Below are 15,894 nucleotides of genomic sequence, written 5' to 3'. Positions count from 1 at the left end.
ATTATGTTGCAACAGTTTTGTGACCTCCTTATTGTAACCTGTCTCAGACAATTGCACAACAAGACAACATCAATGTGTATACAAGTCGCTCTGAAATGGTTGCAACAGTGTCAATTCTTGATACTAATTTGTATGACAACAGACACGAAACTTTTGCTAAGAATTCTAAGCTTTATTGGGGTCCTGATTTAGCTGACAAATATTCAGTGCATGATGAATTAGAGATGTATTTGACCCTACCTAAATTGCAATGAATTTTATGAAAGGGTAAGAATAGTAGATTAAAAAAAAAATGTGATATACAACCAATTCATCACAATTTTCAGGAACTGTACTGCACCATAGGTGATAACACAGAAATAACAAAAGTATTAAACTGCATTAGACCACAGATAAAGCTCACTAAACAAAAAAGTCGTTAGCCCTAGAGAAATCGTTACAAACATCATTAAATACAGTGTAATTCCACCCCTAGATCTGAAATGCCTGGATTCAGTTAGGAAGTGAGCCCACAAGGTTGTGCAGATACATTGCGTGCAGGTTGAGGCACTCACTGAGGTTTGATTGCGCGATTCCACCAAACTGCAAAGATTCTGATGCTGCCATTTTACCCACTGTTCCACATACTTTCTGTGTGGTCCAAGTGAGGTGATTCTGCAGGTCAATCAAGATGAGAGTGTGTTCATAAAACTACTCACACTTTCTTCCAGTTGTTGTCATCTTTATGTTCCTGTGTGAGCAATGGCCCCTTGCAAGGTGACCGACTCCAAATGTTCACTGCACACCATTCCTGTCACAATGTTCTCTCACTAACAGGTGGGAATGGACCATCATTCCCTACCTGCAGCAATTCCTGATGGATTTGGAAATTATTTTGATTCACAAACCATGAAACGCACCTCTGGGTCCTCTCAGTCAGGACCTCTTCCCAATCATAATTCTGATGTGTTTCGTGTTACAGCACTGCTTGTAGACACGCTCAAGGGTCCACTGCGAAACACCAATAAATCCAGCAACTTCACAAACATGATTGCCCCTTTTTGCCACTCTGCCACATCCATACATTTACCCATGTACAATGTCTGCTTGAAACATAAATGTCTCACTGATCGTTACTCACTTATGCTCACATAAAGGCAGTGCATGTGCAGTTGAGCTCATGACCCTATTGTTGTGCCATCTGTAAATGCGTAACGACTCATCTGTGAGTGCACACTGGAGTGACTAAGTATTTGTCTCGTGAACTTATTTATGTTATTTATTATATCGATTCTAATACAGTTTGAGGCAATGCAAGCTACAAGCACTTAATATAATTGCTTTAATAACTTTTAAGTTGAATTATTGACAAAAACTAAAAACTTTGGGTTAAAGTTTGAGGTACACCTATAACTAGTACTAAAATGTCTCTGAGGTTTTCTTGGAATGAATGATTAATGTTGCACTTCTAGGTGTATAATAGGTACTTCACACCATTAGTACTGGAACATATTTACTGAAGGTTTTTGGGTCTAGTTATCATGACAATAAGTTGATTTCATGTTGTATTTATTTTTTGTTGCTTTGATCTGTTGCCCGCAATGTTTTCGAGGGAATGGCAAAACCAACTACTTAGACTTCACCTCTGCCATACCACATTTATATTTTATGTAGTTGTCAGAGAGAATATTTAAGTTAATATTTGCATGAATTACTTTGAATAGCATGTTTTTTCCACGGTAAGCACACAACCACAAATTGAAAACATTTGTTTGCAGTTTTGTGAGTTTTCTTAGAAGCCATTACGTTTTGGTCACTTGACTCAAGCAAATCTTTAACGAGTCTTCCCTTGCTGAGTTAAGATTTTGATCAATAATTAAGAGTAACCACATATGTGACAGTCACAAATTAGATTAGCTTATTAAATGAAGTTACGGTTGTTCATTAAATCAGTGATAATGGTACCTCAATAACATTGCATCAGTTCCATTAATCTCACTGTAGTGGTGTGTTCTGTTAAAAGATTCAATTCCCGTCACTGACTGAAAGACAAGTCACATGTCTGGGCTGGATTATTGTGCAAAATATGTGAATCATTGAGCGATAAGACCTGTAGGTAACATTATGTACACTAGCATGAATTTGTTAACTTTTGATTACAAACGATAGAAGGAGTAAAGGTAACCTGCCACTGTAAACTGAGATGTTGAGCCATCAGTAGGCACACCTGACACGAAACCTCATCCAGTGGAGCTGTAGCACCAGGACAATGTAGATGGCTGGGGAAAATGTAGACATGCAGATGTATGTATATTTTGTATTATCTCTGAAGAAGAATGTTATGCAGAAGCTCAGCAATATTTTTTAGTTTGGCTTGTACACCTGTTCACTGCTCACACCTGAGCTATATGATGAGTGGTGTAAGGGTACAGATATCAATCCTGTCCCAGACAGATCGAATCTACTCTTACGCATCTCTGATCCAGCGAGTTAGCATTGCTGACAGGTAAGCCCCTTCATAATATAACGGTGCAGCAAGTTGGTTTAACAAAAAAAGAGCAGCAATTTACAGTGGTTTCTTTACTATTTGCAGTGTTGTTATTCCAACTATGACTTTCCACATCATATTAACTTTTGACTATACTTAATGTCAAATTTAAATTGTATTAATTTTCATATTTATATTATATTAATTATGTGAGAATGAATAATCAACTAACTTACATGTAAGTTGTTTATATTTTCTCTTATTCACAATGAGCCCATTTCGGTAACTTGCCATCAACAGGTGCTCTGTAAATACATAGATAAGCGATGGTCTTAATATAATGGTTTTGTAACGATGATCTGAAAATTTATAATATATCATTAGGTGATTTACCATACACCTAACATAGTTGCTGTCGTGTCCTGTCTGTTATGGAATTATTACTGTCTCGCAGGTGTACAGTTGAGATGTATGTCGGATGTTGCTTGCTTTCCATATATGTTACTTTTCTGACAGCTTGGATGACACTGGGTCAGCAATGTTACACGTTTACATAGTTACTATTATAAATAGTTGATGTGAGAAATTCAGTTGTTTATGGTTATAGGATTCTTTCTAATTATGTTTTTGACTAAAGTTAGTTTTAGTTTTATTTGACATTGTTTTGTTAGTTTCGTGTTCTATGGTGAATTTCATTTTGGGGTGTAATTGATTCAGTGCTTTATGTATATCATCTACGTCAGTTAAGTTACCTTCTATAAGCATTATTGGATAAAGGATTAAAGTATACTATCAAACCTAGATTTCACAATAGTGTACAAACACTACTAATAGCATCTGCAAAAATAACACTAGACTTAGCAATCTTACCCATAAAACAGCAGAATGAAATTACTACCAAAATCAGGAAAAGCTATAATACCTATTCAGACAACAGAACACTATGTCGAATTAATGCAAAATTAACGAATAACAATTCCCTGGCAATTAAATCAAATAAAGGCAATAGTCTAGTTATCATCAACAAAAGTGACTACATACAAAAAGATAACGACTTCTTTGGTAGCAATGGTATCACACAAATCAATAGAAACCCCACAAACAAATTTGCAGCCCAAACCAAGAAAACCATAAAAACATGTCATACAATACTTACAGAATATGAAAAAATATACGATAAGGAATTCTAGAACTTTAGCCAATAAAATCAAGGACATAAACAATACCCCCAAATGCAAGATTTAGATCTTTCAACATTACTAACTTACACACCAACATCCCAATCCAGGAAACAAGAGATATCATAGAACAAAACCTACTCAAGTACAGAAAAATCTCAGTACATGGCATTACAGAAATTTTGCAATTAACAAAACTTGTCTTACAACAAAATTACTTAGAGTTTGATAATAAAATATATACACAAAAAGATGGAGTCATAATGGGATGTAGTATTGCTGGAACCATAGCTGATATATTCCTTAACAGCTTGGAAGAAATTTTTTTTGAAACAAAAAACACAACTAATCAAAAAATCTTATACTATTACAGATATGTAGAAGACACTTTAATGCTTATAGAAGGTAACTTAACTGACACAGACGATACACACAAAGCACTGAATCAATTACATCTCAAAATGAAATTCATCATAGAACACGAAACTAACAAAACAATTAACTTCCTTGACCTAATTATTAAGAACATTAACAATAAACATTGCTGCAAAATTTACAGAAAGCCTACCACAACAGACTGTATTATCAATGCACACTCATGGCATCCAAAAGCCCACAAACTTGCATTCTTCCAAACAATGCTGAACAGATTAATAAATTTACCACTAGAAGACAAAGCAATTCAAAGGGCAATAAAAATCTTAGAATACATAGCCCAGCAAAATGATTATGACCCCAAAACTGTAACACAATTATACCACAATAAAACACAACCTGAAAGACACAATATACAGAAAGAAATAACACTAAACTTGCACACAAAGAAAAAGAAGAAAACAAAATACCAGTATGTAATCACGACCTACCTAGGAAACATTTCGAACAAAATCAACAAATTATTCAACAAAACCAACATCGCATTTGCATTTCAAAACACACACAGCCTCAGACACAAAGGCAGCTCAAAAATTTCCATACACAAGAATCCCGGCATTTACAAAATTTTCTTGTAATACGTCACAAATTCTATATAGTGCAAATTGGTAGAAACTTCAAAATCAGATATAAAGAGCACACATGAGAAAGTGAAAACAACCCATCCACATTTTTTCAACATTTACAAGCAGAGAAACACTATGTAAAACCCATAAACAAAGCATTAGAAAACCTCCATATTACGCAAAAGGGAACATTGATGAACATCCTTGAGGAAATAGAGATATATTCACATGCATACAGCAACTCAACAAATTTACTGAACAAACAAACCGATCTAAAGTACAAAAAGTATACAGAAAGCTTTATTCACATTATAAATCGGGAAAACGGGTAAAATAATAAAATCAGTGACTCTAAACAACACATATCCATAGTAACAGCAATAACAACATGAGCAGTATAAAACAAAGACAGAACACCAATATAAATCACAGACAACATTTATTATGAAAAAATTAAAAATGTAAAATAAAGATGTCAAATAAAACTAAAACTAACTTTAGGTAAAAACATAATTAGAAAGAGACCTATATGAAATAATAATAATAAACAACTGAATTTCACAAATCAATTTTTTATTATGGTAACTATGTATACATGTAACATTGTTGACCCAGTGTCATCCAAGCTGCCATAAAAGTAGCATATATGGAAAGCAAGTAACATTCGACGTACATCTCAACTGTACACCTGGGAGTAAGTAATAATTCCATAACAGACAGGACATGACAGTGTTGATGTTACATGTAAGGTGAAACACATAATGACATATTATAAATTTTCAGACCATAGTTACAAAACCATTATATTAAGACCATCACTTATCTATGTATTTACAAAGCACCTTACAATGGCAATTTGCCAAAATGGGCTAATTGTGAATGAGATAAAATACAAACAACTTACATAGCAGTGTAGCTGTCTATTACTGACAAATAATCTTGTCATTAAAAGACATATTTTGTACTGCGAGCCCCAAAGAACAAAAGTAACTTACACTACTTAATCGAGAAACTGGAGGTAGAATGTTTGTCAATTTTACACCTCTGCATTTATGGTCGAATTTGAAATAACATTTACTTACCAAATATAATCACCCAACAAATTTTTTTTTGTGTGTGTGTGGAAATAATGTATTTTGGTAATCTGAGGTTAAAAAAGTGTGGTCAAAAGCAGCAGGAAAGCATTCTGTTCAAAGCAAATTATACGTTATTTACAAGTATGAATGCAGCATCAAGTTCCTTAATAATGAATATCCTAAAGATTCGGATATACTTGTTTCCATAAACTGAACTGCCTGATTATTCTTCGAGTTAATTCTCATAACATGAAAACTTATAAAAAGCTATCCCAGCAACCACAAATGGTGAAATAGTAATGACTAAAACCAATCACAATTTTCATTACTCACAGTTTGCAGCCGTTCCTGATGTTTGGAGCCACATGACAATTTGGTAACTTTACGGTTTTTGAGCCACATCCTCTCCCACACTTCAACATGGCAGACTTCTGTCTCCTACAATATATACTATCATTAAACTACATACATGTATCAAAGATCGAACACACAAAAAAATACTGTACAATAGTTTATACAGTTTAGGCAGTCACTAATTGGCCACCAGCAGTGATGTGCCTGTAACAAACTCAAGAATGTGGAAATGCAAAATCTCATTATCATAGCTTGGAGAGAACACCCCTACAATCAATGAAACCTATGTTTAGGCTAAATATGAACCCAAATGATGTATTGAAGTCTCTTTTTATACCATCTGAGCAATTATATTAAAATTCTTACAGTATCATTAGACAAACATGATAGTATTATGAAAAGAATAGACTGCTATTCAGCACATAGAGGATGTGTTGAGTCGCAGACAGGCACCACAAAAATACTTTGCATGTGCACGCACGTGTGCATGCGCACGTGTGTGTGTGTGTGTGTGTGTGTGTGTGTGTGTGTGTGTGTGTGTGTGTGTGTGTGTGTATGTGTGTGTGTGTCTTGTGTGCTGTGTGTTAACACATGTCGCTGTGTGACTGTGTGAGTGTTTAGAAGAAGACCTTTTGGCCGAAAGCAGTTTTTTGTTGTGCCTCTGTGCGACTTAACATGGATTTTCCGTTGCTTGACAAACAAGATAATTATATGAAAATGAATTCATAATCATAAAATAACAAATAAATTATGAGGCCTACTTACAATAAAAGATCAGTAGTGGATCAATAGATATGCATACAATATGAACACGTTTTTGAAACAGTCATGGTCCCTAGTTAACATTCAACATGGCTTTAAACTGATGCACAATATATATTAAGAATCCAGAAACAAGAGGGTAGGAAAGAAAATGAGGAAATATTGTATAATTAAGATCACACATGAAATATATGAAGGATATTGGCCCAACAGAGGTACACTAAAATAAGGCAGACTCAATTTTGAGAATGGACTGTGACATGTACTGTGATAACAACAAAAGAGAGGGGCATAAATTGTAAACTGGGAAGTAGAGACCACTGAACACAAAAGAGAGATTTAAAAAAATCGTGCAGACAAACATTCCACTACTGCTGTTACAAATCGCACTGACTACCAGGCCGAAGACCACAGCCAATCATGACTCCTCCACCTATAAACTCTGCCAGAGTAATCCCATCCCATAAATCCAACAATACCTCAAATCTCTGCTTAAAGTCTTAGGCCTCTCCCAGAATCTCTCCCCTGAATCCATTTTTCTCCTCACCCCCATCACATACTGCACTGTTCCCACCTTCTACATGCTCCCCAAAATGCACAAATCCAATAATCCTGGACGCCCATTGTAGGTGGTTATTGTGCCTGCAATTAAAGAATTTCTGCCCTCAATGAACAACACTTCCAACTCACTGCCTGTAATCTAGCGTCCCACATCAAAGGTACTAACCACTTCCTTCACCGACCCTCTACCATCCCCATCCCTTTACCTCTTGGATCCCTATTCGCCACTGTTGACGCCACTCCCCTATAACCCAACATCCCTAAATCCCATGGTCTTAGCGCTTTTGAGCACTACTTTTCTCACCGTCCTTCACCTTCAAACGCACTACATCAGTCTTCACACGCCTTACTAACTTTACCATAATTCACAACTACTACTCCTTTGAAGAAAAGATGTTGTTGTTGTTGTTGTTGTTGTTGTTGTTGTGGTCTTCAGTCCTGAGGCTGGTTTGATATCCAAACAAATCCACGGCACAGACATAGCCACCCGCATGGAACCCACCTAGGCCAACTTGTTTATGGGACAGCTAGAGGAGATCTTTCTAGTCTTCCGAAATGCCAAACCCATAGTCTGGTTCAGATTTAGTGATTATACCTTCATGATCTGGGCTCAGGGCCAAGACACCCTACCCTCATTGCTTCACAACCACAACACCTTCTCTCCCATCTGCTTCATCTGGTCCTCCTAAACCCAGTGTGGCACCTTCCTGGACGTTGACCTCCTCCTCTCTGACGGCTCCACCCACACATTTGTCTGCATTAAACCCTCCAACCACCGGCAGTACCTGCATTTCAACAGCTGTCATCCATTCCACACCAAAAAATCCCTCCCATACTGCCTGTGGACCTGAGGACGGTATATCTTCAGCGACGAGAACTCCCTCGCACAGTACACTGAGAGTCTCACCAGTGCCTTCATAGACAGGTACTATCCCTTAGACCTAGTCTGCAAATAGATCTTCAATGTCATTTCCCCAACCCCCCCCCCCCCCCCCCAATCCTCCAACACACCCAAGGACCAGCTACAAAGATGAGCCCCCTTTGTCACCCAACACGTATCAGCAATGCCCTGAAATGGACATCCTACCCAAGACCCTTCCCAGCCTCCTAAAGTGATGTTCTGTTGCCTAACTAACCTCCACAGGTTACTAGTCCATCACTATGCCACTCCCAATACCAACCCCTTGCCACAGGGATCATAATCCTGGGGAAGACCCAGGTGCAAGACCTGCCCAATCCACTCACCCAGACCTTCCTAGTCCCATCCCATCACAGGCTTATCCTATGCCATCACAGGCCAGGCTACCTGTTTTCATATACCAGCTCTGCTGCAATCATTGCACAGCTTTTTATATTGGTATGACTACCAACCACTGTACAACAGGATGAATGGCCACTGCCTAACTGTGACCAACATGCGCTTGATTTCAATGGCTGCTTCACTACCTTAGCCATCTGGATCCTCTCCTCAACACCAACTTTTCTAAACTATGCAGATGGAAGTTATCCTTCCAACACATTCTCTCCTCCCGAAATTATCCCGGCCGGAACCTATGGTTACCTACTATCCCCACACCCTCTGTCCTATCACCTCCTCTCTATTCTCATCCCCCCACTCTCTTTCTGTGCAGCCTTCTGCTAACACACCCACCAGTCTTTCCCCTTCCCCGCTCCCTTTCCCACAGCCTCCCAACACTGCACCTGCTAGCAGTCTTGTCCCTCCCCACTCTGCCACACAACACTCTTTTCTGCCCCCACCTGTACTCTGCTATCCCTTCCCATTACCATTCCCAGATCCCTCCATATTGCTGCTTCTATTGTATGTGATGACTGTATTCCAGTCCGTGCTGCCAGAGATGATGGTCTTGTGTATATAAGGTATGCTTGCTTGTGTGAACGTATGTATGTATGTATGTGTGTGTGTGTGTGTGTGTGTGTGTGTGTGTGTGTTTTCCTTTTCTGAAGATTGACTTTCTTGTGCCTGCCTGCAATTCAAAGTGTCATCTTTACAGTGAGTAGCAATCTATCTTTTCCTTATATTGTTGATATTTCAATTAGGAACTTCCACTGGTTGTATGTGTATTTTGTTCATAAACTCTGAAGCAGGTTGATGTTCAAGAGCTCAGCAAGGGTTTCAGTATTCTTTATGTACCTGCCAACAACTGTTCAGTGCCTCTGCCGTATGGTGACCTTTTGCAGCTTCCACTGTTTATGCAATATTGTTATGAACACCACAATTATTAGCATTCAACTACAGCACTCACTATTTATTATTCCATGAGTCTCTCTCCATCCAACAGCTCTCTCTTGGTTGCTGACTGTAACCAGTGTTCTGGAAGTATGATAAAAGACAGAGGACCTAACAATCTCATGCCACAATTTCATTCTCTCTGTACACTTTTCATTGTCCTATGGGATGCTCTTTCTTGCCCACTTTCCCAAATGTACTCGCCCCCTCCCCACCAACCTGTTCCCACACACCTCTCATTGCTACAGAAAATGCAAAAATGCAACATATGGTCCTGAAAGGTTGAGATTTCTTGTTTATCTCTATGTGTATATTAAACATAGAATGCTTCCATTCTTTGTGATATGTAAGGCTCTATACTCCTCCCCCTCTGCCCCTTCCTCCTCACCCAAATGCTCTTCTTCTCTTTCCTATTGCTGCTTTGCCAGAACAGACTAACTACACTTAGCAGCAGTCATAATCTGTACTGTCTTAAACTCTAGCAGAGTTATCAGAAACATAATACTGCAGATGATGCTTACTGAATTTTCTGACAGCTTGCATTCTTCATCAAGATGTTTATCTCTCTTTAAGCAGTCTGTATCTGCAATTTCCAAGTCTAAACGATACAGTTTTCCTTCAACGACCTGAAAAAAAAAAAAGCGTGGGTCACAAAACTCGGAATAACAACAAATATTTATTTAACATCACAAAAATGCCTATGAGACAATTCTAAAAGATGGTGTAAGTAAATTTAGCCACAACATCCTAATTCAGGTCATAATATGAAAATAATTTCAGCATGAAATTTTACATCAAAACGTGTATATTAAAAACATGCTGTTACTAAATTATTTCTCAGGGAGTTATCATCACCTATGTCTCACGAAAGACGGAAAAAAAAAAAAAAAATACTGAATACCTAACTTTTGCAGTAAGTGTTTACAAAGCAACAATTTTTTTTCCTAGATTAATCTACATCCAAACCTATATTCTACAACCACCTATCATTATATGATGACAGGTACTTTTAGTACCACTATAATGTACTATCTTCCCTACTCCAACCATGAATGAAATTTACTTTTATAAGATATGACAAACATTATAATATCTGTAATTGATATAAGCAGCACCAGGATTTTGAAGTCAACTGCTGAACAAAGGCATTCTCTGGACATTCTGTACATTATGCTGTTCAGCCATATGCACCCATATTGTTCCTTCATGTTTTCTAAGATCATCTACTCACCACCTAGTAAGTCATGTTGGTCTTTTCTTGTCGTTTGGAATTCTGTAAGGAACTTACTTTGTCAATCTACATCCATTCACTCCATTTCATTTCCATTATATCCATAATAAAGTTTTCCATTCTGGGATGTTCTCTGATCCATTTACTGCTTTTCTTCTCTTTCCTAGCATCTCTCTGCTGCTTACTGAGCAACCACCATTTGAATGGCTTTTGCATTAAAAGCCAATGTTGTCATTTCCAGAAGTAAAAACTAGTAATGCGCATGGATTGGGAACTTTTCTTTTCTCAATACCAAAAAATAAGTTTTGAAGGCTTTTTTACCAAAAGCCATTTTTACTCTTCCATTTATTTCTTCTGCTGTCCACTGAGTTGAATACAACTGCCTCAGACACAACAGTACAACTGGTTCTGTGGCTTTATTCATAATTTTTACTAATTTCTTGTCATTGTGTTAATTCTGCAGTGTCTGCTTTTCAGGCCTGCTTTGAAACTTTTTCTATTCTGATGAGGCATTCACTGTTGAAAGTTTATCTTCTCTAGAAATAACAGTACAATGGCATCAGCAAAATGAAGGTTTTCACTCATGTTGCATTTACAAACATTTCTTCTTCATTTTCCCAGTGTAAGGATCTGAAAACTTCCTCTTGTTAGTGCAGAGAATTTATGTCTAGCTTCATCCATCATCACATTTTGGAAATGTTTTCCATCTTTAGTATCCTCATGCTACACATTGTTACTCAATGTATTTTTTAGAAAGCCAAAACTATTTTGTTCACCACACACTGCTTAATCTATTGGAAGATGCTGAACTTGCCTTCTACTTGAATCATAATAAGTGTTACTTGAATCATAATAAGTGTTTTACTAGAGATAGAAAGTGACTTCATTCAGAACTTCTCTTTCAAGAAAAGCGTCAACAAAAATTAAGTAAACTGGAGTTTTTACTACATAAATAACACAGCTGCACTTTTGAACATACACTTGCACATCAATGAGGTGATGATGGAATATATAATTATTATTGCAGTTTTTGATAAATAGATATAATGAAACAACGGTTTTTACAAAATCTTCCTAACTATGAAACTATAATACGTGGTATATGGAACTGTGATTGCTTTAACTCTCTGATCGCTAAACACAAAAGCATAGTTAGTTAAAAATTATGTCTTTGATACTGTTTATAGTTATAAGTTATTAACTTGAGGAGATTTTGTAACTTGACTGACAATAAATATATTATTGTGATGATGATGATGATGATCATCATCATCATTATCTCCATCATCACTTTCTGGCTTCATGTGCAACAATTACCTGCGATTTTGCACCTAAGATCTTGACAATCTTTTTCTTCATAGCAGAGTTTGACGCTCTGTCAATTGCTTTCAGTGCAAAAGAAGCAACATCTTTGATGGCTGTGTCACCCACATCTGCTTTAACTGAACCACCATGGATCAGTGGGTTCGGCATATCCATCTGCATAGTTGCCTGCATAACAGAGGACAATCTGTAATACACCTATTCTGTATTATGTAAGCTAACAGTTAATGTTCATTCCTTTTATTTACAGTGATGTGATAAAATAAATGTTTAAAATACAACTCAAAAAGTGTGCTTAAGCTAAGAACTGGATTAATTTTGCATGTTATATCATGGCAATTATCATCAACTACTGGAAGACTTCTTAGAATATTATTGTTCTCTGAAAGCCATATGATGTATGGTGGAGGGTGCAGAGAGCACCAGTACCACCCCCACCCAGATGTTTTCCATTCACTAATGGTATCCAAGAAGAAAAACTGTTGGTACCCTATCGCATAAGCTCAAATTTCTCTAATTTTAACATTGAGGTTATTACAAGAGATTCATGTTGGAGGAAATAGGAAATTTCTCAGTTTTATTTGGGATGTGGACAGCTGGAATTCTGAGAGCAAGACTCTCCACAATGAACATCTCTCTTAACGTCCCCCAATGCTGTTTGTTGAGAATTCCTGTGACACACACACACACACACACACACACACACACACACACACACACACACACACTGACAAAACCCAAGAAGAATCAAGTAGCTACTGTTTTTAATCTGTTTTATTTCTTCCATTAATCCTACACGGTAATGGTTCCAGGGTGATGAACAGTACCCAAGAACTGGTCGAACATGGGTCTTGCAAGCGTTCAAAACAAGTGTGAATCACAGTTCACAAGGAAACCTCCAATAAATTTGGTGCTCATACCTGCCTTCCCCATCAATAAATTTGTGTGGTTGTTCCACATTAAACTGGCCAGACAGAAACTATTAGACTCTTGTAGGTGTAACTGATTGTAGCAACTTATCACCAAAATGAAATTTTCACTCTACAGCGGAGTGTGCGCTGATATGAAACTTCCTGGCAGATTAAAACTGTGTGCCGGACCGAGACTCGAACTCGGGACCTTTGCCTTTCGCGGGCAAGTGCTCTACCAACTGAGCTACCCAAGCACGACTCACGCCCCGTCCTCATAGCCTTAATTCCGCCAGTACCTCGTCTCCTACCTTCCAAACTTCACAGAAGCTCTCCTGCGAACCTTGCAGAACTAGCACTCCTGGAGCAAAGGATATTGTGGAGACATGGCTTAGCCGGGGGATGTTTCTAGAATGAAATTTTCACTCTACAGGGGAGTGTGTGCTGATATGAAACTTCCTGCCAGGTCCGGCACACAGTTTTAATCTGCCAGGAAGTTTCTTATCACCAGTTCCACAGTCAAACAATATCGAATCTTATGACAAAGTAGGTTCTTGCAGTGACAGTCTTAAATAAATCAAACAATGGAAAATCCAGGATGGAATGCAACAATATTATGAGAAGGAAAGTTGCTACTCACCATACAGTGGAGATGCTGAGTCGCAGCATCTCCGCTATATTGGGAGTCTTAAATAAATGTTTCACATACTTCTTGCAACAGAGAAGTAACAGCACTCAAGATCACTACCAATGTTCTGCAGTCATATACATCCAGATAATCTCCGGTATCTTAGGGAAGTTCCTGACTTTGTGACATCTCCATGACATAATTCAGCCAACTAAATAAAGTACCTAAGGACCTATTAAAACCTCCTAAAATGGTGACAGAGAAAATCATCAAAAGCTTGATATCAAATACAAATACGATGTGGCATGAATCTTGTGCAGCATTTATTTAATATCAAATCTTTTCATGTATTTACACACATAATAAGTATCATAGCAGGGCTTAACAACTGGCCGGTTTTGAGCGGGAGTACTCGCGTCTGCTCAGGCACGTGCTCGCGAGCAGGTGCAAGGTTGCGGAGTAGGGAGGGAGGGGAAATGCGCGCGCAAGTATGAATAGGACCGCAGCGTGCCTATTGAATTCGCGCCGACTGTGTAATGTTAAAAGTACTACAATCAGCTCTAACAGTCACTTCGCTGGTTAAGAATCATGTCAAGTCGCCGTTGTGTAACCCCAACCATGCTTTTGCAGTTCAACCCCCACTGGGAGGAATTGCATCTGTTTACAGAAAAAGATGGTGTTGCAAAATGTTTAGTATGTCACAAAACGCTTAATTCTTTAAGGAAATTTAATTTGCAGCGACATTATATGTCGTACCACGCGAAAGACTACGGAAGTGGAAAATGTGATGGACCAGATCGTGCACAGGATGTTATTTAACTTAAAAGGAAGCTATCCGAAGAAGATCTGGATGACGAAGAAAAATCAACTGAGGCAGCTCTCAGAGTGAGCTACAAAATTGCTTTGTTTTTAGCAAAATCCCTGCGCCCCTTCACTGATGGCAATTTAATAAAAGATGTTTGGTAGTTGCAGCGAAACATTTGTGTCCATCTCAAGTTGAACAGTTTCGGATTGTGCCATTATCTGACATGACCATTATGTGTCGCATACAGGACATGGCAGACGACGACCAGAGCCAGCTTGAAAATATCTATAAACATTTTATGGCGTATTCTCTAGCTCTTGGACGAAAGTGTTTATATCACTGGAACAGCGCAGCTTTCCATATTTATTAGAGGTGTTAATAGAGATCTTCAGGTGAGGAAGGAGCTCCTCGATGTAGTAGCCATGAAGAACACTACAACCGGAGGTGATATTTTAAGTAGTGTTGAAGAAAGTGTTGAAAATATAGGATTGTCGTGGAATTCTTTAGTTTCAGTGTCTACAGACGGTGCACCAGCGATGACAGGGAAAAAGTTAGGTTTCGTTGCGCTGTTGAAGGAGTAAATGCAAAAACTGACCGTGCCGAATGAAATAAGGGGCGTTCACTGTGTGATCAACCAGGAAAACTTATGTGCAAAGAGTATCACTCTAAAAAATGTGATGAGTGTTATTGTTTGTACAACCAATTATATAAGGAAGCATGGGCTACAACACAGACAATTTAAAAGCTTTCTTGAGGATGTAGAAAGCCAGTATGGTAGCCTGCCTTATTACAGCAAGGTCCGCTGGCTTAGTCGTGGCGAATTATTAAATTGAATTTTTGCCTATTAGATGAGATAAATATGTTCATGGAAATAAATAACATGTGTGTTCCTGAATTGAAAGAGCCTTCATGGAAATGTGATCTCGCGTTCTTAGCTGATTTAACCAGACATCTGAATGCTTTGAACATTTCACTACAAGGTAAAGATCTGCTAATTACTCATTTCATAGATCGAATTTTAAAATGAAATTGACACTTTGGGTGAGTCAGCTGGAAACAGGAAATCTAGCTCATTTTCCTAGCTCATTTTCCTAAATTATCATCCATGCAAGATGTTCACAAAGACTGTGAACGTTATTCACATAGTTTAGTTGCCCTTAAGGAAGAATTTGATAAACGCTTTCAAGATCTGACAGCACTAGACAGTGATTCTGATCTGTTCTCCTCTCCATATTCAGCGAATATTGAAGAGATTCATCCTGAGCTGCAACTAGAATTATTGACCTGCAGTGTGACAGAGAATACAGAGACAAATTTCAGAACAAGAAAAACATTTTGGAATTCTACAGACA

The 15,894-nt window shown here is 37.9% G+C and overlaps 1 protein-coding gene across 2 annotated transcripts in view; it reads right to left on the bottom strand.

The window, feature by feature from the left end:
* Positions 1-15,894, bottom strand: part of LOC126187817 (uncharacterized) — a 256,419-nt gene that overhangs the window by 71,963 nt on the left and 168,562 nt on the right. For both annotated transcript variants that reach the window (XM_049929105.1, XM_049929104.1), the window contains exons 17-19: positions 12,196-12,369; positions 10,169-10,273; positions 6,056-6,160 (exon numbers count right to left, since the gene is read on the bottom strand). In XM_049929105.1, coding sequence (XP_049785062.1) covers positions 6,056-6,160; positions 10,169-10,273; positions 12,196-12,369 — 384 coding nt within the window. The remainder of the gene's footprint in view (positions 1-6,055; positions 6,161-10,168; positions 10,274-12,195; positions 12,370-15,894) is intronic.

This window comes from Schistocerca cancellata, chromosome 5, assembly GCF_023864275.1.
Source record: "Schistocerca cancellata isolate TAMUIC-IGC-003103 chromosome 5, iqSchCanc2.1, whole genome shotgun sequence".
Taxonomy (NCBI): domain Eukaryota; kingdom Metazoa; phylum Arthropoda; class Insecta; order Orthoptera; family Acrididae; genus Schistocerca; species Schistocerca cancellata.
The sequence above is the reverse complement of the archived record's forward strand: the minus strand, read 5'-3'. Positions and strand labels throughout refer to the sequence as shown.